At 36.8% G+C, this 24,621-nt stretch overlaps 1 protein-coding gene across 1 annotated transcript in view; it reads right to left on the bottom strand.

Annotated features, from left to right (window-relative positions):
* The window catches only part of HOMER1 (homer scaffold protein 1), an 88,946-nt gene that overhangs the window by 52,442 nt on the left and 11,883 nt on the right, over positions 1–24,621 (bottom strand). The window contains exons 2-5 of the mRNA XM_027882527.1: positions 19,859–20,015; positions 12,923–13,054; positions 7,844–7,936; positions 1,779–1,921 (exon numbers count right to left, since the gene is read on the bottom strand). Of these exons, the coding sequence (XP_027738328.1) occupies positions 1,779–1,921; positions 7,844–7,936; positions 12,923–13,054; positions 19,859–20,015 (525 nt within the window). The remainder of the gene's footprint in view (positions 1–1,778; positions 1,922–7,843; positions 7,937–12,922; positions 13,055–19,858; positions 20,016–24,621) is intronic.

The following is a 24,621-nucleotide window of genomic DNA, read 5'->3' as shown; positions in this document are numbered from 1 at the left end:
CATCCAGTTAAGCAGGGTTAACACATTCCTGAAGGCTTCAGTTTCCATCTCTTTTGTGCATGTGTTTCATGCATCTTTATGTATAATAAATAAATGAACTTTATTTATTTATAATACAACCCTTAGCTATTCCAAAAATTACTTTATTTCAAAGGGTGTAAAAACTTAGGTTTTCTTCAGTAACAGCTCACTAAAAAACTCGAAGCAAACCGTTAATTAGCAAGACAAAACATTGGTCTTTTAGGAATCAACATGAGAAGTGAATGTCAAAATGCAGAGGTATTGTTGGAAAACCAATTACAGCTAGTGGTATTTAACAGAATAAAAATCTAAAACTAGGCTCTCACTGCATACATAAAGTAGATAGAAAAATGCAATGCATCTAAAAGTTTTGAAATCTCTATTCTACACCATCAATAATGACAACTGTGTAGTTTCAGAGCATTTCCAGTCACACTGAGTGGAGAGCAAACTTAGTTACTATACTGACATACCAGAAAACACATTTACATATGCTGAACAGAGGGGAGATCTTCAAGATATTATTTTTTGAAAAAACAAACCACAGTATTCATGTGTGGACTTTATCACAGCTTCTTTTCACAAAAATATAGATAGAGAATTTCAACACTCAAACAGTCTAAATGAACTCATTACAGAACACTGACAGATGTGCAACATTTGTATACTCCTCCAACATGCACATTGCACTCATACAGTGCACCATTTCTTCTAAAACATATAATAGATGCACTGGTGACAGTATAAAAATAAACACAATCACTCTGTTAAAAAAATACTGTCAAGTTTTGTTTTGGTTTTTTTCTCATTTGAAAACGTATATTAATTTTTCCAGCTGTTTTATAGTATTATTCTCTTACAAAAACTGAGAAAACCTGCTCAATTTCAGTTTCACATCTACTCACTCTGAATTGCATGACACATCTGATGTGCTAGTATTCCTTAACCTTTGATCAAAAGCTCAAACTCTACTTAAATGGAATTACACAACACTTAGAGAAAATTAAATCTAGTATTTCTAGCTGTGTTCTAAGTTTATAAAATGTTTCACTTACTCTCAATGGTCCCAGTACATTATGTGTTTTATTAAGAGTGACTCATTTACAATTACTTCTAACAGGCAAGATATATCCATTGTAACTTTGTATCATTAAATAAAAAGCCCTACCTTTCTTAAAGAACAACAAAGCACAGCATTCCTAGTGCAACAAATTATAATTCAGTCTGAAGCAGACCTACACTTCTCTTGCACTTTGAAAGAAGTTGAAAAATTTTACACTTGTCAGAGAATTGCTCAATTAAAGGCTGCTTTAAACTTCATAATCCAAAAGTGCTGCAAGAGTCCCTTTTCTTCCAAAAAGTTGTCAACAAACAGTTGACATCCAGTCCCATCAGTCATATAGACAATGTGACTGATGTGTGTGCAAAAATAATTTACTTGGAATATTCTATGAAGCAGGTAATTTTACCAAGATCTCCAACAGTGAAATAATGATTCCTGTTAAAGGGACACCTACACTAACCAGTGTTCAGTGGCTGATTATAAAGTAATGTTACCCCAAATCTTACTCCAACAGATTTTCTCATACTTTTTTTTTTTTATTAAAACAAAGATTATATTGCAAATCTAAAAGTTGGTCTATTTTTGGGAGGAGGAGTGGGTTTGCTTTTTTCCCCCACACAATACAGGAGCAGGTCCCTTTAACAAGGAAGGAGATAGGTATCACTTAATCAGGATGTGGGAATGGAATCTGTACCTATGGGTAAATGGCAATGCGTTCTGTGTTGGTTCAGCCCTTGGTTCTGAGTTCTGCGTCACTTCTGGCATCGCTCTCTCGTCATCTGTGCCATTAATACTTTCCGGCGTTAAAGGAGACTGAATATCCCCTCCAGCTGATTCCTTAAGTAAAACAAACAACACATCAAAATTACCAACTGATCTGCTCAGGAAGGCTATGTGCATAAAAGCACTAGTATTAATTCTTAAATGATACACAAATTTTAGGTAGTATTAATATGAGGTTCAGATGTCCAGCATCTTTCATTATCACACTTCATCATGTGCATTTAATATAGAAGTGTATTACCATAAGATTCACATTATCTTGTACAAAACACCACTGGCTTATGAATTCTTTTCAAGTATGCAGCTTTCCACTTACTACAGACCTCTCTCTTACCTGGAATTACATTCAGCCCTCATCCTCATACACAGTGGGTGACTACTGACACCCAGGATTCTTGTCTTGTACTTCATATCCTAACACAGTGAAACAAACAATTCTGATATTTGTTTCAAAATCTAGCTTTTGTATGTTTATTAACCAAAGTGAACAGTGGAAGGGCACCTGTCTGTTCACAGTTTCACCTATGAGGCATTTGTAAAGAATGCTTGTTCAGCAGAGTACAGGCAAAATTTTCATAGGCATGCTAGCCTGGTCTAGATCTTGATGGTCATGGTATTATCTGGGAAGGAGGATACTCCACCTATGCCCGGATAGCTTCTGATATAGCTATGTAACTGGACACCTAAAAAACTTAATGGTTGCCTCAGAGCAGAAAGCACTGGTGCATTTTATGTTACCCTTCATTAGGCCAGCACGTACATTTGTGTGTATAATTAAGTGTGAAAGGAGAACAGAGCTGCCAAAATAAAGAGGTAAATAAATTATTCTACACATGGCTACGTCTATTATTATCCTCTGACAGGATAGACATTTGATAAACAGTTTCCACTGACAATAAATAAAAGCCTTTATGGAGTTGAAATTTTCTTCTCTTTCCTCTTCTTCCCAAACTACACTAGGTATTCTAAAAAATTACACACCACACCCTACAAAATCTAGATGGCATATATATTTATTACAAAATTCCTACAACACTATTATTAGATACATAAAATCATAGCCCACTTATTAAAATGTTGAACTGTGAATGCACAAAAATAAACTCAGTAGAAGGAAAGAAATGTGCAAGTTTGTCAGAGATCTGCACTGTCTAAAGGAGCTCTGGCCCTATTAAGGGGTATGCAGGACTCTAGTGATCCCAAGCAGTATAAAAATGACAGTGCCTACAATATCTATACTAAACATAAAAGTAAGGGATTAATCAAAAGATTTCAACCTCTTAAAAAAAAAAAAAGTGTGCTCACAAAAGAGTCTTTAAAGTAAAAGAAGCACACTTCACAGCACAAATCAAACCACCTTTTAATGGTAACTAAATAAGGAACAGAAAAAAAGGAGTCGGTGGTTACAAAATCACAAACAAAACCAATCCAGCATGTTTTGTTATGGAGTATAATATTGTCTTCTCATTAAGTATTCCATACACTTCTCTGGCACAGCTGTTCTTCATAGTGCTTCTCTGTTTACTACTGATTAGAAATGGCATAAGTCTGCCAGTTACTGATTCAGACACCATGACACATGTGTAATATTTGTTCCAGTATAAAAATTCACACAACATCCCAGAAAGTTCTTAGCTTTAAGTAGATGTTGTACTTCTACAAAGAAAAATACAGCAGGTGATAAACCAGGACCATTTTGCTAAATCAACCTTGTACTAAAAACGATGTGATTCTAAAATTTTTCAGGCAATAGCTATTCCTTAATCTGCACAGAAGGGGCTTAAAATCACAGACAAGGTTATTTTGAGTAAATTACTCACCACACAACTTCAGAAACTAACAAAGGTCTTAATTAGAAATGACTGACGTTAAAAAAACTACCCGAGTATGGTGTAGCTCAGAGAAAAAAACAACTGAGGTTCATATGCCAGTTGGTTGGGCTAAAACTCCTCAAGACTGATGGGGTGCAGTTGCAAAATGCACAAACTGCTCTCTTTGGTTCTGCAGTCAAACCTAATTAAGGTTAGTCTAAAAAAGAGGAAAAAAATGTGAGGGGAGGTAGACACAATTTTCAGGCTATTGCTTTATGCAGCTCAGTAAAATCCAGATCAAAGTGTTGCTCTTAGTGCATGACCAAGCTTGTTACTGAGAATACATCACAGGTGGCTTATCACTGCAAGATCCATGAGTTTGTGACAAGAGCAAAATAATTCCCTATATTAAAAAATGTATCTGGGAAACAGGAGGTGACAAAGCAGGGGAGCTGGTATTTTAGTTTTATGTAAACCAGCCAAGAGCATTGCAAATTTTTATTATCTAAGGCTGAGTTAAATGGACACCAGACAGTGCACCTATGTCCATAAGTGGTGTTAGAAGTCTCAAAACAGACGTCTTTCTAGACCAAAGCCTCCAGACATACCAGGTATGGATAAAGTGTGTACTATTATATGAATGTATCTTAATGGATGGGGTTGAATCCATCTTAATGGATGTGTTGAAAGTAGAGGTTCTCTGACACTGAAACAATGCTTTCCTTTTCATTTCAAGAAAGCACCATGCACTCAGTTGGACTGACACATAACAAAGCAGCACTTCTCTCGTAATGCTTTGGTTCAGGCCACTGTCTTTCTCTGGACAAGCTTACGTTCTTTTTATAGTCAAGGCAAATGGTGATTTTATCTATTCTCTGACAAATATCTGGGAAATTAAAGCAGAGCCTGCTGGTAAATAGGAGAAGAATAGGCAGTATTAAAGTGAGAATGAAGAGTTTAAAATTAGCATCAGCCTTGCTTAGGCGAAAAGGAGCTCCTGCTACTGAAGTAACTGCAAAGTAGGCTGTATGTTGTTTTCTTTCTACTACCTGTTTTACACAAAAAAAATTAAAATAATATAGTCCACCAGATGAAACCAAATCCATGCAACTACGGTTTCCTGCCATTGAGGCACTTAATAGGACAAACACTTTGCTAAAGCTTGTAACACCTGAGGGAAGCAGCCTAACTTCAGTGGAGTTCAGGCAAGGTTGTTCTAAGTTTCAACATGGCTAAAGTCTGATCAGTACTTGAACTACAAATATATATTCAATTTCTGAGATATTTATGCTTTTATCTCTTGTTTTCTATTTCTCTGCAGATTCACAAGTTTTTGCAGGACATTCAGAATTAAAACTCACATGTACCAGTGGTATTTGCAGGCTCGCATAAAACAACAGTGAACAGCAAGTACCTTGTGCAGTGTTTTGTTATATTAGTTGTGGAGACATTTTAATAAAGATTCAGTCTTTAAGGGCATATCAAGGCAGAAAAAGGTACATGCACTTAGTTTCTCTTTTAGAATTGTGTAGTAGAGAGGGTGGACAATGTACCATATCTGGGACTTGAATTAATCGGTAAATAATAAGGACAATATTAAGCTCTGCCAGGGGAGGTTTAGGTTGGATATTTGGAAGAAATTTTTTTACAGAAAGAGTAATCAGACATTGGAATGGGCTGTCCAAGGAGGTGGATTCACCATCCTCAGAAGTTTTTTAAGAGACTGGATGTAGCACTTAGGGCCACAGTCTAGTAACCACGGTGGTGTTGGATCAAGGGTTGGACTTGATGATCTCAGAGGTCTTTTCCAACATGGCTGATTCTATGATTCTGTGACATTTTTTAAAGCAATACAACATTAAATAAATAAAACATTATTTCAGTTTTGACATGTGTATTTTCCAGTTTTTATATGTATCTTCCTACCTATTACTAATTTAGTGTAGAAGAACATCTGCAAGTCCAAGACAGCAGAGGGATTGACACTTTATAAACTGGGTTAATATTACAGAGATTCTCACGTGCTGCCTCCCAATGTCCTCCCTGTCAATGCTGTCAAAGCTTCATAAAAAAAACTAGGTTCTTGCAAAGTCTTGATTGATCCCTGAAAATACCTCCTTCCTCTTTTAATCTCCCTCTCTGCAATGGATCACTATGCAAAAGGCAAAAAAGAACCATATAATGATTGAGAAAGACAACACTTGAATTAGATGCCTTGCATCCACTTCCTAGCAGATGATGAAAATGACACAGGTGCTCCTGGTCATTTACACAGGTCTCTAGGGTCCCCCCTTCCCTGCCCACTACCAAGCACCCTCTTCCTACCAGTCATAAATTGAATGAGTTCCAGTGCCACGGAAGTGATGCAGTTTGCCATGATGCCATCTTCTCATCTGTTCCAAAGTCTGAAGTTCTTGATTCAGTTCCCTTCTCTCTGGGAAACTGGAATCTGAAGACTACTATGCTCATGTGTCAGTACTTGCACTAACTGTATAATTCAGAATAATGCACCAGCTTATCAACACAGCAAAACCCAAGAGAACAAAAGTAAGGTCTGAGTATGAAATTACTCCTAAGTGTGCCATAATGCAGCCCTCATCAGGCATTATAGAACCACTCAAGGTAACATTTCTGTAACTGCCCACAATATAAAATGTTAGGTTTCAACTGTAAAAGGAAGTCTGTAAAGGAAAATGAACAATAGTAATAGCTCATAGAGTTTAAGAGAAAGCTTTAACACTGAGGAGCTGCTAGATGAAAACATCTTGTCTCTGAGTGAGTAGTTCAAACCTATATCCAAACCAGGTAATAAGTCACCCAGTTTGACAGTGTCAGATTTAACTTCTGAGTCCAGAATATTAAACAACATGTCAAAAGAGAAGCACAGTAATTTTTTTACTTATAGCATCAAGAAACTAGAGGCCTGGCTGAAGCACTTTACTGTTTCTAAAGCCAGGTGTATGTTATCAACAAGTGTATAGTATTGAAATACCCACTTCCATTGTCTCTGTGGAATTTATCATAAATTTAAAGACAGTTAAGAAAACTAATAAAAAAAGACTGCCTTATTTTTCTCCTCTTTAAGTAGAGCAAGCAGGCTTCCATTAATAGCCAAAGCCAACTTAGTACTTGAGTAAAATGCCTACTGGGAAAGCAGTATGAATTGTGTATGTTCTGTTTTCCACTAATTCTTCTTGGAAGGCCATTAGATACAGCTTTCTGGTGGCAATAAAACTATTTGTACAACATGTTGCAAACTGCCTGTCATCCTTGTTCCTTCAAAGATCACAAGCCTATTAGAGTGCAAAGCACTTAAGAGATGCACTGGTTCAATAAACAAAGACTCTCCAGAAAAAAAGACTCATCTGCATTAAACCTACTCAACTCAGGAACTCCTGCTGCAGTCTTAAAGCTGCTGCATTCTACAAGAGAAGAAATTACTTTGTCTTTACTCTTGCTTAAAGCAAATAGCCAACACTGAGTCAAAAATACTGGTTGGAAGGGGCCATAAAAGCCTCATGCAATTTCTTTTCTCAAAGCTAATTCAAGTATTCATAATTAATTTTTGGCATGACTAATGTAAATGTGAATATAGTAACTTATCCTCCTACTAGGCCTTTATTAACCCATTTCACATTTTGAGACTTTTTTATAAAGTCTTCTTGTATACCATGGCTAACTGTAGTAAAACTCCAGAACTAGCATGTGAATCTGTCATACTCCTTTAACACATTTCACAAGTGAAAACTACACAGTAGGAAATAAGTAAAAATAGTTTGCCTTTTTAACTTCCATCTTTGTTGCAATGATTGTTCTATAAAAGTTATTTACAGTGCAACACCTGAACTTTCATGGATACAATAAGAAAACACACAAAAAATGTTTCCTATAGATTCACTTACATAACCATGTTTACTCGTTTTCTTTGTAAAGTTCTAAGAAAGAAATTTAAAAAAAGCCCAATTTTGTTTTAAAGCAAGTCCTTCGACACTTCTTCAGTGTATGTGAAACGTATTCTTGAGACTTCTTGACATTCTTGCTGACTGATGAGAGGATTCACAGTAACTGAGAAATACCCTGTTAATTTTTAATACATGTCTGTGTAAGAATACAGTAAGTAGAACAGATACGAAGTACAATGCTTGAATCAGGCAATAAGACTCACTTGAGAGGGGGTACTTGTTAGCTCCATCTTTTCATGGGATTTTTCCTTTGCTATTCGTGCAGCTTCTTTGAATTCCTGAAATTTTTCAGCAAACTGAAGGTACATATGTTAAATTTAAAAAAAAAAAAAAAAAAAAAAAAAAAAAAAAAAAAAAAAAAAAAAAAAAAAAAAAAAAAAAAAAAAAAAAAAAAAAAAAAAAAAAAAAGAGAAAGAGAGAAAGAAAGAGTGGGCATGAAGCAATACAACACATGTAGAACAGAATGCAGCACTTTGTATTTTACCAAGTCAGTTTGTGTCAGTAGAATTTTAAAATTTTCTCCTTATGAAATACTCATTTAAATGAGTTACCCTGTGATACACCTTTCAGACATAACGTACACTGTTTACATGTCAGGAAAATTACAATGCAATGAAACACGATCTGTTGCTGATAGTTTTAAAAAAACTCACTTCAGAGATGGCTAATAATAGTGACAAACTGCATTACACAGCTGCTTTTAGATTCAGGTTTTACCCTCCTCCTGACAATAACTAATCTAGTTCTGAAGGCTAATGTGGTCACCATTAGTCTACATCTTTCAGTGGGCTTCATTCTTTTATGATTGAAACAATACTGGTTTCTTCCCAAATTTTAACTGCATTTATAATTCAATTGCTAATTAGGAAAGCAACAGTGGAAATACTGAATCAAGTTCATTTCTTGATTGTTCATTGACATCAATCAAGTTAAAGAACAAATTCACTGAACTAAACACTTGCATATATGAACACTGAATCAATTGCTAAAGCAGCAATTTAGAAACACATGTACCATTAAACTTGAGAGATTAGATCAGTTTAATAAGAATGGGGCCTGGTTTTTCTGGGTAGAGAAAAAAACTGTCTTCCTAGATCTCATCTTGACGCTACACTAATCGCTATAGTAGCCAAGCATTTGCTTTTGTGTCCTACAGAACATTACCTTATTATGATCAGCTTAAGACTGAAATGATTCTACAAATACATTGGAATCTTCAACAACAGCTTCTAAATGTATTTGGTAACAGCCTACGATGATGTCGTGGTTTTGCCCACCAGCCCATCCCTAGGGCTGAGGATGTCCAGGTGATTTCCAGACAAAAAGGCCAATCAAAAACTTCAGTGACGCCTTTGCTAATTACATCTTTAAGAAAATGGAAGAGAAGACTGGCTGCGCAGTTAAAATTAGGGGTAGCAGCCATGTAGGAGAGAAGCGGCAGGCCCGAAGAGGGCCAAGGCCCTTTCCTCCCCTGGCTTGGGCCGGGGGGCGGGGCAGGTGCGGCACTGAAGCCTCCCTTCTCTCTCATAAGAGAGTGAAGAAAAAAAACTTTAGAAAGACTAACTGCTTAGACAGAAACTGCTGCAGAGAAATTCCAGCGAAGAGATAAGAAACTTCCAAGGTCGAAGCTGGCAGCCGGAGGAGAGAGAAAGGAAAAGGGGGGCCTGCTTCTTCCCCCCTTCTCGCTCTCTCTCTCTTCAGCAGGGAAAAGACTGAAAAGTAATCCCTGCCACCTGTAAAAGTTTTTTGGGGTGAGGAGACCCCCCATGCAGCTCACAGAAGAGCTTGTGGATGTACCGATGAGAATTGAAACTTCGTGAGAGAGTCTGAGATAAGGCAGAGACCTGTCGAAGATTTGTAACCCTGAATATGACCCTGAGGGGAATGAAGCTTACGCTGGAGCAGAATGGTTTGGGTAAGCTTGGGATCCGTGTGTGTGTGGATCCATACTGCTGTTGAAGATTTTGTGACCCTGAGAAGACCTACGCTGGAGCAAATAACGGCTCGGGTAGGGATGCTGGGATCCGTGTGTGGGGGGGGGATCCGTGTGTGTGTGTGGGATCCGTGCTAGACCCCTGCTGAGAAGTCTATCAAGGACTGTTCTCCCATGGGGAGGGACCTCCATAGGGAAACAGGGGTGAACTCTTAAACCATTATCCCCTGTAACCCCGTGGAAGAAGATCCATAGTAAGCAAGTGTCCCCTTGCAAGCCTATGGAAGGAAGACCCTTCAGGACCTGAGGAACCCCCAGCCTTCAGTCTTAGCCCAGGACGGGGGTAGGCCCAGCCCTGAAGGCTGACACAGAGCGAGAGAGAGAGATGAAAAAGTTCCAGCCGTGACAAGAGTACTGCTGCAGAGTTACTACAGAGAGAGCTGGAACTCCGAGAATGGAGAATGAGATTGCTTCTCCTCCTTGGACTGGTATAAAGGGGGAAGGAGTATTTCTGTACATACATAACACTTTTACCTAAGTAGAATTATTGTAGATATAGTTCTTTAGTAGTTTTTATTTTGCTAGTAATAAAGATTTACTATTTTCCCCAAATCCAGTTTCTTTTGTCTACATAAACCTTCTCTCAGCTAATAGTAATTGTGTGGGGGGTGGAAAGCAAATTGACCCAGAGCAAAGCCACAACAGATGAAACTGTTTTGTACTCGCTGTATTTAGAAGATATAAAGGCCTCTTATGTGACGCAACCTTATCAACTATTTTCAATCAGAACTTCACTTACTTCAGAAGACCCCAAAAACCCTTATTGTCTTCTCCCGGTAGGCTACTAGTATTTGAGGAAATGTAATTTCTCTCCACTTGTATCCTGTATTTCACCTGTCAGATTATTTCAAACCTTATTTTTCCTGAAAGTTTAATCCAGCATCCAAAAATTATCTTAGAACAGATGATGAAATTGGCAATAGATCATCAGAACTAGACAATACTTATTCAGGAGTTGTACCTAAACCTCAAAATCTGATGAGTAACCTATTATTTAAATTAGCTTTAAGACCAGAGGATTGTTAAGTGGAAAAAATAATGCTGAGGTTTAGAATAAATGGCTGAAGACAAAAAGTAAATATGGTCTTCTGTATGACAGCCATAGAAACTGTAAAAGATATATAATAGACAGATCAAGAGACATCATTCTGAGAAAGGGCCATTTTAAGGCAAACAATAGAAATTTTCACAATTTTTCCAGAATTCCTTATGATAGTCAGGTGATAATAGCTATTTCCTGATAAAATTTCTCAATAACAAAGACAAGGTCTCATGGTATGAAAGGAAAAGTTCTCTGGAGAATCAAAATTTTAAGGAAAAGATAAAAAATTGTGTAGGAAGACTACATGAGGCTTACATAAATATCCATGGTGGCACTTTCCATTTAGTACACTTTTTAAGTTTTACAGAATAAATCAGATCAACTAATTCAAAAGGGTAAGACAGCAAACTCTAAAAAGAATTTTTCTTCTCATACATCAGGATACTATCAAAAGCATAAACATATTCTGAATGAGAAAGTAATTATCAGTTTTTCCTGAAAATCATGGGGCATTCTATTTCTTATACTGCAAGAGGGGTTCCGCTAACAAATCCTGATCCTATGAACGGAACGTTTTGCAACACAGATGCCTTTCAAGTATCCCCAACTTCTGATGGAACAGCCCTGAGATGAATTTGTTGTCTAACATACAGAGAAAAGGTCTAATGAAAATAAATAAATGTTTAATTAATTTTCTTTTATACTGTTTGGATGTGAAGTTCATCGAAGTGCCATTGCTTTTTTATCAGACAGTCTCACTCTACTGATTCTCAGTCACAACAATTGTACAGAAAGAGGTTACTGATGTTGCACTCGACTTTAGCAATTAGTTCAGGAGGACATGGACACTTAAATAAAAAACAAACAGTACAAAGTCAAACATTTTACTATAAGATAAGTAGACAATGATGTGAGAGTAAACAGTTAATACTTTGTCTGCTCTGATTATTACATCATTAACTAGAGGAAATCAGTCATAGACAAGATCAAGTCTTTTCTGTGGTTGCAGGCTGCCTTTTGGTCCTTGGAACTTGAGATCTTTCACTGGGGCCCAGAGACACTACTGCAACACAACTTACATACAACAGGGTTGTTCATTAAAGGACTTTAATAAATCAAGTACAGAAAAGAAGTTCTAGAACAAATCTGTTGCTTTGTGGAAAGGAAAACTATCTGATTATGAAAAGAAGAAATCCAACAAGTTTGACACTTCTCCAAATAAAACAGATTGAACTGAGTCTCATTTTAATGGCTTTCAGGCAGGCCCATACTTATCCTTGGATAGCAACAAGAACTTCCTCAAGAGGGCTGCTATGATTGCTTTTTAAATACCCAGTCATCATTATTCCTTACTTAAATATGTGCTATGCTTTCCTTTAATTGCACTTGGGGTGTCCAGATCTTCTGTATATTTCAAATAGGAAAATTCTTTGTTTAATATAAACACAGGTTCTTAAACTGAATTGAAATTCCTCATCTAAAAAAAAATGACAGTCTTGTACAGGTTCCCGGACTTGTCTACCAGAGCAGCAGCAAAAGGAATACATATTGCAGGAAGAGTGCTCAGAGGAACTGTACCATCAGTTTGAGAAATAGAGATTACTGCTTTCTTTGGAATAAGGTGTATTTCCCTCCTGCACTAGCAGACTGGAAAAGAACCTCTCATTTATGGCAAGGAGTTTTTTGGGCAAACATTTCAACTTTTACATTTCAATAGAAAATGCCTTTTTTTTTTTACGCTGAATATATTTCCCACTACCTTTACTTTAAGCCTGCAAACTTTGTAATATCAGTAATTTGATGCACTACATAGTAGAAAAGTGGAAGTACATTTATCCTAAAAGACAAAAATGCATCTGAAGACTACCAGCAATTTTTTTCCTAGAAGATCTAGATAGAGAAGAAACACTAAATTGTTTACTTCCTTACATTCTATCATGAAAAAGAGTAATGGAATCTAAAAAAAAACCAAAAAAACCAAAAAAAACCCAAAACACCAACAAGTCAATACTTCAAACGCATTAACAACATACACTGTGATAGGCTTTAATGTCCCTCCTTTTCTCCATCACTTGAAAGAAAATTTGAAGGTATTACATTTAGTCTTGTGCTTTTACATAATAAAGACTGATACAGAACATTTTTTGTAAATTATTTTTAAATAACAACAGTAATGAGAACTGAGTCAAGATACAGCAAACAGGAATAAAACATATTTAAATGGCTTCAGTAGCTGGTCATACTTACTTTTGAAAGGTGGTGTTCAGATGAAAATCCCAAGCCATAGACTGTATTAGCCCTGCTGTCTGCCCACTGGCCAAACTTCTGAGATGTTTTAGTAAATGTCATGTTGGGGGTGATGGTGCTATTTATTATTGCCTGAAAAAAGTAACAGTTGTAAAAAAAAGGGTTTGTGGTTCTAAGACTACTCATAATTGAAAATGCCAACATTGTAGGCAAGTATCTGTACACTGAGATACACACTAAGAGTTAAGAACAGTTTTTTTAAGTCAATCACAGCTAAACTTGCAAAGGTATATTTTTGCACACATTCTGTAAAAAGGAGAAAAGCAGGGAGGGGGGACGGACAAGGCATCAATTTACAATTGCAAGCAGTCCTTTAAGTTTTTTAAAGTATGTGCATAGAAGAACAACAAAGTTTGTCCCCTAAGGCAAAGGCCTCTCAAGTTCCACTGGAAGCTCCACCGTTTACCCACCCCTGCCCTGTTGCATATGAGATTCTCCCTTGAAAAACATACAGTAAAACAAGGAGCACAGTTTCTTTTTAAATTTCTGTACTACAAGAATCTATTTCCTTTACACATATACAAGCAAGGTTAACAATGGCAGGGTCATCCACCAACTACAGAAGCAGAGCTACCCTTGGAATAACTTTTCTTCTCTAGTTCTTATTATCTACAGGATGGAAGAAGCACATCCTCAAGCATGTAATTTCTGCTAATGTAAACACAAAAAGCAACTATTAGATGATTTGCTGATTCCATTAAAAGCAACTGGAGTTTCACCATGGATTTCAACAGTATTTCTGCTTGTCTAGCATACTTAAAATCTGCGATGTGGAACTGTCCAGCTGACTTTAAAGTATGACAGGATAAAGTCTTATACTGATACCGGTGGGTTTCATTTAACTAAAAAACTTATGGTCAGTACAGTTTACAACCAGTCAATAGGAACAAGAAAGATTAGCCATAAACCCAAAGACAGGTATATTTGAAGTGAAATGCAGGCAAGGTGCCTCAAATGTCTGGTGCTACTAAGAGCTTCATTCACATTTGTCAAATAATTCACAGCCCCTTTCATGAATGCCTGGTGCTTTGTTACACCCAAGTGACACCTAACAATGTCCTAAAAACTTTCCAGAAAATAGTACACACTATGAGCAGAACAATTCAGCAAGAATTTTTCTTACATGCCAGCTACCGTCCTCCAAAGGTTATCGTCAGTGTATTTCCTACTGCAGTTGTCTCACAGTACCAAGCTGAGAATCTGCTGAACAGCTGTGTGCATGGTTCCTGTTTCTATGAAAACATAAGTTCTGCCTTAGCCCTGGCAGGTCAAAGACAGTGATTACTGAGGAACCCTGCAGCAACAACAAAATCCACATGGTCCAAACTATCTGCTGTAAATAATACAAACTTTCTTTTATTCTTTGACTAGCACAAACTGTATGGATGTGAAGAACATAACATTTTCTTGGGATGGTGACAGTGTGAAACTTCAACATCAGAGAAACGAAGTACTGCTCTCACAAGCCCAAGATCTTCTAGAAGTCAAAATCAGTCTATACTACTTGTATGATATGGTCTTCTGGATGGATATTACAATAAGGAGTTGACCTTTGCTGGAGTACTGCTACTATCAGCTTAAAATTTTCTATGAATTCTGTAAGGGTAAGACTGACAAATTTTAAGCTGAGGGGCTCGCTAAACCCACAAACAGCTCCCACATGCATATGGTGATTCTCAGATTAAGTGGTAGAGAGGATTATTGAAAGAAAGGAGAACAAATTGTATTGCAACATATAAAAAGACAAGTAAAGATACTGCAGAACAGATAAATTTAACAAAACTGGCATCTTCTGCAGTGGCTTTGGCAGCTCCACTATACTCACATTAATTTAGAAGAGCAAATCTGAAGAATTTCAAAGCTGAGAATATCAAAGAGGCAGTTGTCTCTGATAACCTTTGCCTCAAAATGCAAATTTTAGCTACCATTGTAAACAATTTCTGGAAAATTTTGGAATCCCTAAAAGCTTACATTTGAACAAACGAGCCTCGCCAGGTCAAAGACAAGATTTGCCGTGTGACCAGAGACTGGAGAACTGTCTTCAGCAATAAGTGTCCAAAAAAATATATCTCAGATTTCCACATAGGAGAAGTTGCTCAGCAAAGTCACTGGTAAATGAAACATTATTCTCCTTTCTTTAGGCATAGGGTTTGGAGCCCAAACAAAGCCAGTAGGCTTGTACTTGCAGTATGACCTCCAACCGACCTCACAGAAAATGGCTGTCTATGCCACATAGGACAAACAAGATAATGTGAGAGAGAGTGGTGGACTTCTCCGAAAGGAGGTGTTCTGGATCTCTGTCTTACTTGTAGGCTTCTTGTACTCTTTTGCACTATTACTTCTTGGAAGCCCACTTTTGAAATAAACAGAACAGAGCCGTGCAGGTTCACTTAATGCTCAATCTCACTTGCTGTGGAAGCTGTCCACAATAATATACTTGAAATTAAATATCCTGGGGACTGTGTAGAAAAGATTCTTTTTCCAACTTGAGCTCTAACTATGTTGTCTAGCTTGCTTAAGCCCAGGTCCATCCAATGTCTGATTAATTGGAACTTGCATCACAGATTTGAGAGTGTGCATATTATGTCATGGATGTAACTTTCTCAGTTTGGAAGATGAAGCCAGGGATGATGACATGGACTTAAGACCTTCAAGTAAATGGCAGATTTAAAGCCTGCAGGGCTGCCTTTTCCTGCAGTGATAGCAGCATAGCTGGTTCCAGCTTAACCCAGTGACAAATCTGGGAGAAACCAACCAGTTTTTAGCTGAGACTGCTTCAGCTGACCACATGGCTTGCTGCCGAACAGGGAACCAGAACAGACTGCCTGGACCAGGACAGGATAGCTGTTTGACAGCAGTCTGCATTTATGCTGGGTTACATTGACTGTCAAATTGCTTCCTTGCAGGGAGAAACATAGGAAGAAAACTTTTTAAAAAGATAATTATATTGAGAAAGAGTTGCTGTAATTCTTCCCTTTATTTCCAGGAGAGAAAAATAAGGAGGCTGCACTCAAGTGTCTCACTGGAAAGACTAGATTCCCAGTGATAAAAAAAAAAAAAGAAGAGCCCTTTCATTAGATTTACCAACTTTATGAGAAAATCAAGGCTTTCAGTCTTTTTTGAATTAAAACATTAGTACACTACATCTCTAAAGTGTTAAATTCTGCTTTTAAAAGTGCAGCGCTAGAGCATCCTACAGATACAGTCAGTGTCAGCTACTTCTGGAATATCAATCTTTCATATCTTCAGCTTAAAAAAAATAAAGATTAATTTTTAAATCAGAATTTATAATTAAGCCTGTCTTGCACATTCAAACAGGTACTGCTTTAACTGCTCTCCTCTAATCCAGATTTCACTGTAGAGTTACCAGTGTAACAAGTGTCAAATATTTCATCAACTTTCAAGAATGCTATTTGCATAAATGAACAAGAATATCTTAAAAACAGAACAGAGTCAATCTGACAAGCAGACATTTAGCTTTTGAAGAAAACTGATTTAGTTATCTTCAGAATTTTTTTTGAACTATAAAATAGCTTTCATGTTTTCCTTTCATATTATTTTAGCTATGAGAAAATAGGGTATGTGTCTGAGCTTTTCATTTTACTGACTGCAAACTCAACAGCTGCAAGACATACAGTAATAGCCAAATATGATTTTATCTTGTGCTAAAATTGATAGGAATAATTATTAAGACACAGTATTTTTTAACTTCTTCAAAGGAAGATTACTGAACTCTAGAGCTTACAGGCCTTACTTAAAACTTTTATCAAGCATTTAAAAGATTATCCCTTTAAAGTGAGACAGTTATTAAAACAAAAATCATCTATGCAGTAACACTGATGGGAGACTTGAAAAAGTAATAATATATACAAGGCTGACGGAACCTACAGATTGGAAAACCACTCTTTTCCAGAGTCTTCTCTTGTTTTTGGTGAACACAAAATTTTAATTTTGTTTTCCTATCTTGCAGCTGTGAAAAAAATTGATTATCAGAGAGTTAACTAAAATGGCAAGAACTACACTACTTGATCTCATTCTTTTTCTCAGAGACTGAATGGAAAAGACAGTGGGACTCTGGGAATAATCCTAATGTCTGCCTGCACTGTTACTGGAGAAATAATGGAGGCTTCATTCCATCACCCAGGAGAAAGAAGTACTCAAACACATTTTTCCAAGGAACTCTGAAATGACTATATAATTAATGAGAAGCAAAAGCCTTAGCAACAACTGTTCAATGTTGTCATGCCATACTGCATTAGAAATTTTATTGCTCAGGTTTTCTTTTGATTCTGAGAGTGGTAGGAGGAAAGGGTTACATAAAAGACATTTACTCAAGGGTCACAGAAATCAGCTTCAAGTTCTATTAGATTACAGGATTTTCCTGCTGTGGGCAAAGGGCTCCAAATATTACACATGACTATAAAATACAGCCTGTACACTGAACACCTTATGGTCTTAGAATGGTTTTTTATAGTCAAGTTAGTGAGACATGCTTAATTTCTGATGCAAGTTATTCCAAGACAAGACTGTAAATTCAGGAAAAAAAATTACACAGAATGCATTAGAAGTAAGCAGTAAACATCTGGTTCAAAAAAAAAAAAAATTCCTCACTTATAAAATAAACCAAAGACCCCCACTAAGCAAATTCAAGCGTGAATCTGCAATATACAATAGGTGAATGAGATTCTTTAAAACATCCTTTTTTTTCAAGTAGAAAGACTTAATGACTTTTAGACTATCAATACAGAAGTTACATTTTATCCAGGCATACTACTGAAACCCACTGTCCTAAAAAGAGGGAGGGGTGTGGGGCAGAAATAGGATTACCACTCAAATCTAAAGCATCTCTCTCTCAGCCCCCTCTTACTGCAGTCTTAAGTGAATATCCACGTGAGTTGCCAACACTGTCTTACTGCTCAGCACCTGAGCAACTGGGCAGCCACATTCATGTCATTCTCTCCACCACACAAATCCAAAGGGTGCTGCAAACCCCATCAGCACCCACGTATGCAACAAAACCTGGCTGGATCTATTCCTTCTGAGGGAGGGGCATGACACTCTCAAAACGGGTTTGACAAGTGTTTTTGGCCACTGGCAACATGTGTATTGCCAGTAGTGTTACTGACACCCAGTTGAATGCCATACAACAGGGACACTATCTGGATGCACTCCAAACACAAGAATCTTTTATGTTTACATTTAGCCCTTTGTACATACCATATTGGGTATGTGCAGACATGCTAAAAAAGATAGGGGTTTAGTTAAAAAAAAAAGAACTCTCCAGGAATTATGCAGGAATCCTTCTTAAAATCCTGCTATTCACCTGTGTATATTTCAGAGCAGTGTTGTGAATGCCTAAAACAATGAGTCCTTCCTAATCAAGACTGGGATTCCAGATCTGAGCCATTTAGGACTTGGATAAAAACATTATTAGGATTGCAGCACTCACAGATTAAATAAAAGTGATAAACTGCATTATCAATATAGCTTGCCAATAGTACCATAAATGTAAAGGGAGTGCTGCACTAGACAAAGAACAAATAGATGAATGACTACTTGAAAAATTAATTCAGCAGGCACTTGGCAGGAGTTGCAGCTTTGGTTGAAGGCAAAGGAACCCCAGTGGATAGCAGAATAAGGATTTTGGAAACTCCCCAGATCAGTTAAAGCACTACATTTTATAACTGGTAGTCTTGATTTCATACATCATCTAGTTCCAATTCTAAGCTTTTATTCATAAACAGTCACTCAAAAGGGATGTTAATTATTTGACACAACTGACAGAATCATTTGAAGGAGGGCTGGGAAGGGAAAAAAAGTAAGACTTAAACTTGGAAAAATTCTGGTAGACTTTAACACCAGAGCCTCAATCACTTGAAGTAGAGATTTTTGACTATGAAATTGCTTCCTAAATACTTATTTGCAATAGAAATTCTTCTTTCTCATTTAAAATAGCAGTACACTGGATATTTTAGAAAATGCAGGGTAATATTTTTCAGCTTTTAATAAACAGTCCCAAAATCTCTGTGAATATTGCTATGTTCTAAAAGAGTATTTCAGTTCCAGTGATTATGAACTAACGTGCTTCCAGAAGCTTCAAATGAAAGTCTCTGGAAAGGATCACAACTTCTGATTACATTTTGTATCTCTTTAATACACTTATTGCAGAGTTTTCTGATATGCTGTTTGTAAAGTTACTCTTCTTATACCTACTTGGGGTAGAACCTTAGAAACAGTCAAGTATTTTCTGCACATCAAATTGATTTCTTAGACATTTCTTGCAACAGCAGCTCAGCACATTATCCTTTCTAATTAAAGTAGGGAAGTAAAAAAAAAAAAAATTAAAAACCACAACCCCTTCCCTTCAAGACTCAAACCAAGTGAGCTTTGATAAAAGCTTACCATGGAAAGCTTTATTAGGCAGGCTTTATTAGGAGGGAATTCTCTACAGCAAAAATTGGAAGATTACGTAACAAAGGATTTACTAAGTGATTATGGGCACTGAACAGATGCCCTTTACAATGCCAAAGCTAATTATATTGATAAATGACTGATTGCAGAGATGAAAACATGCTATTGTAACCCTATTTGTACTTTATGTACAAATTTTTGTCATTTTATCCTCCTCATAGTATTAGCTAAGCAACAGGTTATCACTTGAATTCAGCAACAGTTATTGAAGCAAATACAACCACATGGAAAATAAATTTTCAAATAAACACTTAAAACATGCAATGAGGCAATGTTTCCACTTTAACATGTCAGTAACCTGTTAGATAATTACACAAACATCTCAGAAGAAACATAAAGGACACCAGACTAGTAAATAAATCCAAAAATGCATGATGAAACTAGGTTTTCTGAAATAAAATTTACCTTTGAGCCATCCAAACTGATTATCCTGTAGACATTTCTTGTGCTGTCATAGAAGTAGGACACAGTAACAGCATGCTTGCTGGTGGGAACCCAGTTCTTCTTAGTGTTTGGGTCAATCTGGAAGACATGAGCTCGGGTGCTGAAGATGGGTTGTTCCCTGAAGGATAAGAGAGTAGAGGTTATGAACATAATTTGTGTGTACTATCATTGCACACAAGTTATCTGCCAGTTTGCCCATTGAAATGTACACAAATTACCTTGCATGATAAACCTTGCCAGAGAACTTCCGTAAGTGTTGCTGCATAGAGCAGGTAAGTACATTAATATACATATGCAACAAAATGCAAGTCTTCCAAGGCATCTCTAATATAGATTCAGACACATCACATCATCTTCCCAGCTCTCACCACCCATCTATCCCTTTAAACTAAATGGCATTAATACACGTGTAACTTCATTTCATTACACTGCACATTGCATTACACGTATGAGTTCTCCAAAATCTTTCAAAACTCTGATTATTCCAATCAATTTTAGGCCATATTCTGGAACTGAATTGGCTGATTTAATACAATTTCCCTAAAACTAACATTAATTAAGGCTAGGAACATGTGCTGTGAAACCTTCATTCTTTGTAGCTTTACAAGTGCATGTATTCATACCAACACTAAATAATGTATGTCCCTGATGCATCACTGAAGTCCTTCCAAGCTGCTGTACAGTTAAGTCATCTGTACTTTTCTGTAGCAATATAATAGACCTATTTAGATTTTAAATTTCCTAAAACATCCATAAACAAAAAAAAGGTACTGTATAAAACATACAAAAATATTTGTAACTTCAGCCAAATATCTTTATATAAAAGTTTTGTTCTTCCATTATCCACATATGCACATGATGCTCTCTGTCTGGAAGTTTCATCAATTCAGTTGAAATACTATTAAGTATAGGAATATTGGTTAAATAGGAGAATAGTTTCCTCTTTGCCTTGCTAAGTAGTCAAAAAATTAATATATACCCTAAAAAAATACAATATATATTTCCATATATAAAAAAAATTCCCCTATTTTTGCCTATATAGAATTGAAAAGGAAGCACAGCTTTAAATAAGAAATAGCAATTCTGGAAAAAAAACCCCCACCAGTTTCTTACTCTTCCCTCTCTTCTCTTCCTTTTTCATCTTTCTCTTCTCAATCTTAGTGCCATGATATAGTAATTGGAGTTGGAGTTGGATCAGGGGTTGGACTTGATGATCTTGGAGGTCTTTTCCAACCCAGTCTATTCTATGATTCTAAGATCTTTCATAACCAGAAAGTGTTTAGTATTCATTAAAGATACTAATAGGTACTGAAATAAGAACTCACTAATTAAATAGTAATTCATTTTTTCCAGAAATATCCTGATTCTGAACAAAAAGAAAACAAACTAACAAGAATGCCATAGTAACACAATTTTGACTATTAAAAATGTCCACTCAGGCGTGGCAAAAACATTAATATCCTGCTGCTCTTAATTGGCTTAGACTGCAACATTACAGTGGTCAAACATAGACTAACAAGAAATAAGTGCTAAGTCCTCCTGGACTTGAGTAGCAATGTAAGAACTAAAGAAGCATGAGAAGTATCATTAGCAGGCAGAGTCATACCAGTTTTTTTCATCATCAATACAGAAATTCATTCATTGATATGCAGTCAGTCCCAAGTTATGCTTAGGAGATAATCCCATGTCTTAAAAGTTGAATGAACAGTTTTCAACCACTCATTCCATTTTGACATCTTAATGCAGCCTTCACAAAAGAATGCACACTACTCGATATAGGAATGGTACATTACACTAACTAAAACTTCATGAAAGAAATTTAGGTTAGTACAGAAAGTTAGAAAGAACTTTTCTTGCTAATCCATATCCAATATTTGCTCTTTTTTTAAAAAAGTATCTATTCTTTGATGTGTTCTGGTTCTTTCAGATCATGCCAACACTAGTGGTGATGATCTCTTTTTGTTTATCTCTTTTCCCACTCTATTGCTTACCATCACTCCAAAGTTATATTCAGTGCCCTAAAACCTACAAATTTTCAAGGCTGAGATTGTGTTGTCTTAGTAAAAACAATAAGGTCACTGAAAAGAAGGTAGGAACTTTTACAACATTAGTTGATGTCCTGCTTTCCTCCTCTTATGGTGTGTTAATGATGCTAAAAAAATTAAAATTTCCCCCCACACACTGGGCTAAATTGACCATGTTTTGGTACAGAATTTGCTGCACCATGGGGGATGAGATCAGGGTGGACACAAGAACAGCCCAGGACTGGAGATGAATTAAAAAAGAGACATGGGCAATGCTACCTAAGCAGGAGCTGGAGCAAAGAGTTGCCCAAGCAGGAGCAGGCAGCAGACATGGTATCAGGTGAGTGGACTGTGGCCCACGGAGGAACTGAGTTTAAAAAAAAAAAAAAAGGAACCACCATGGGCCATCTGGAAGTGACGACCATATGGAAGTTTTAAATCTCCCATCAGAATTATTTTCCCCAACCAGTAGGACACAAAGCGGATGAATAAGCATGTCCAGTGAGGCGTTCCTACTAAGCTCAGCTTTGATAGTTCGCAAGTTCTACTGAGTAGTGTAAAGTCCATGAGAATGAACATTTATGTCATTCATTTCAGCAATTTCTATTTCCTCAATATAGAACTTGAAACTCCAGTGCATTATGCAGACTTACTGGCTTTGAAGCATCTGGAGTCCAAACATAGGACAGTTTTCAAGGTAAGTCCAACAAGATGTATCTTGTATCTTGAAGATCATTTTCTTGTTGCAAATAGAGCAAGATTTCAGCCATCATATTTCAGTCTAAGAGTTTCAGAGGAAGATGATGCCCCCACATCCCAAAACAGGACAACAGTCCTGTGCTCAGAACGTGAGTACAACCACACTCCAAGTTCCCAATTTACGGTGGAGACTGGACAAAACCTGTGCTGTCCTCAGCCCATTACAGCCAGGGGCACAGCAGACCCTTCCACATAGCAGACTGGATTTTTAACACACACTCTCCAGCAGTCCTGAGGACTGCAAACTCCTGCAGTAGGCATCCTATATGTGTTTTTGCAAGTGGTAATTTAGCACACACTAAATTCTGAGCCTCTACAATAGCTGGGTGATTTTTCTCCAGATCAGACAACATGAACACTGCATATGATTTCTCAGGCATTTGCTGATTATCCTCAGATTTAGGATAGGACAAAAACCTTTTTGCTTTTTCAAAGTATTAGCATACTAAGCCTACAGCTTTCCCCCAGTGTCCTGGTACTCTTAAAAAATACTCTCCCCCAGCTTGTTTCTAAAGCTGTAGCAAGCTTTTTTTAATCTAGGCAGCTTGAGTAGAGATCCCTGAAAAGAAATTAGAAGAGTGATTAAAAGAGCAGCCCTTGTCAAAACTACAGCATCCATGCATGGTCAATGTTGTTTAAGGAGTCCAAGTCAAGAACTTCGGCAAACACAGTACAAAGCAACAGAAAACCATAGAATTTTCCACATTCTTAAATATGCTATCAAGTTTGATAAAAACTGTATGGTAGTTCGAGAGGAAAGTATTGCATAACACTGGTTTTCATTGTATGGAAACTGTTTTGAAATAAAATCTTTTTCTGGACAGTGACTGACATCTTAAAATTAAAAGTAAAAAATTCTTGAACAAACACATTCTGTGTACTTGTGTAATGAGTACAACTTCAGATTTTGCTTTCTGTCTTACACACATCCAATAACAACTTTCATGTCTCAAAACAAGCATTGAGATACAAAAAAAAGCGCAAGTTACAAATAAGTAACGAGATCAAAATCCCTCCCATACCACCAATGGTTTATGTAGTTTTACACCTACATTCACAGATCTGCTTTTGCGGTTATGTTTTGGTGTTGAATCAGGTTTAAGTTAAGGTCAACTTAAGTTTAGGGAGTTGTTCCTGAAGTTACTTGGCAAGTTTTTCGTATACAGTTAGTAGTTAATACATATACATGACTATTTATCTATAAAGTTCAATGGTTTTATAGGATATGTTCTATGGCTACATAACACTACACAGAGCAGTGCCTTCAAAGTTGGCACTTGAAGTCATGTTTTAATAGCAAACATAGTGGTAGCTCTGTGTTGATGGATGGACTTGATAATATTAGAGGTCTTTTCCAACCTTAACAATTCTGTGATTCACAGGTATGTAATCCTACAAAACAGTCTGTTTGGTGAAAAAATGAACGACTCTATATGCACCAATCTCAACTAAGTGCTCAGGAAGCCCATGCAGAAAACTTTGACTTTGAAAGGCAACACTCAACTAATACTAGTCATAATTTTTCTATTCTAAACACTAGATCTCTTAGCAATTTGCTCACAACAGCAAAAACAAGGAATACATATTTTCCTTGTTTATTATGTTACATTTGGAACTTGTCTCAAACATATTTCTGTAGTAAAATAAGGTTTCCTTATATGGTATCACAATCTTTAGCAATTCCTCCTTGCTTCCTAGCAGTTTTAATTCAGATCCTTATTTGCTTTAAACCTCTATTTTGCTTCCCTGTAGGGCTTCTTACAGAAACAATCACACCTGCTTACCACTCCTTGCCCCATTAACCAAGTCCACTTTATCTTTTTCCGCATCTCCAAGTTACTAATTCTGTCATGCCTTCTCCATGTGAAAATCCTTTCATTTTAGTAGGCTTGGCAGTTGTCATGCCTTTCATTTCCATCTTAAAACCCACAAACCACTTAT

Source organism: Empidonax traillii, unplaced genomic scaffold (assembly GCF_003031625.1).
Source record: "Empidonax traillii isolate 1590-97213 ecotype Southwest subspecies unplaced genomic scaffold, ASM303162v1 scaffold8:size5222938, whole genome shotgun sequence".
NCBI classification, from domain to species: domain Eukaryota; kingdom Metazoa; phylum Chordata; class Aves; order Passeriformes; family Tyrannidae; genus Empidonax; species Empidonax traillii.
This window is presented reverse-complemented; position numbering and strand designations above follow the sequence as displayed.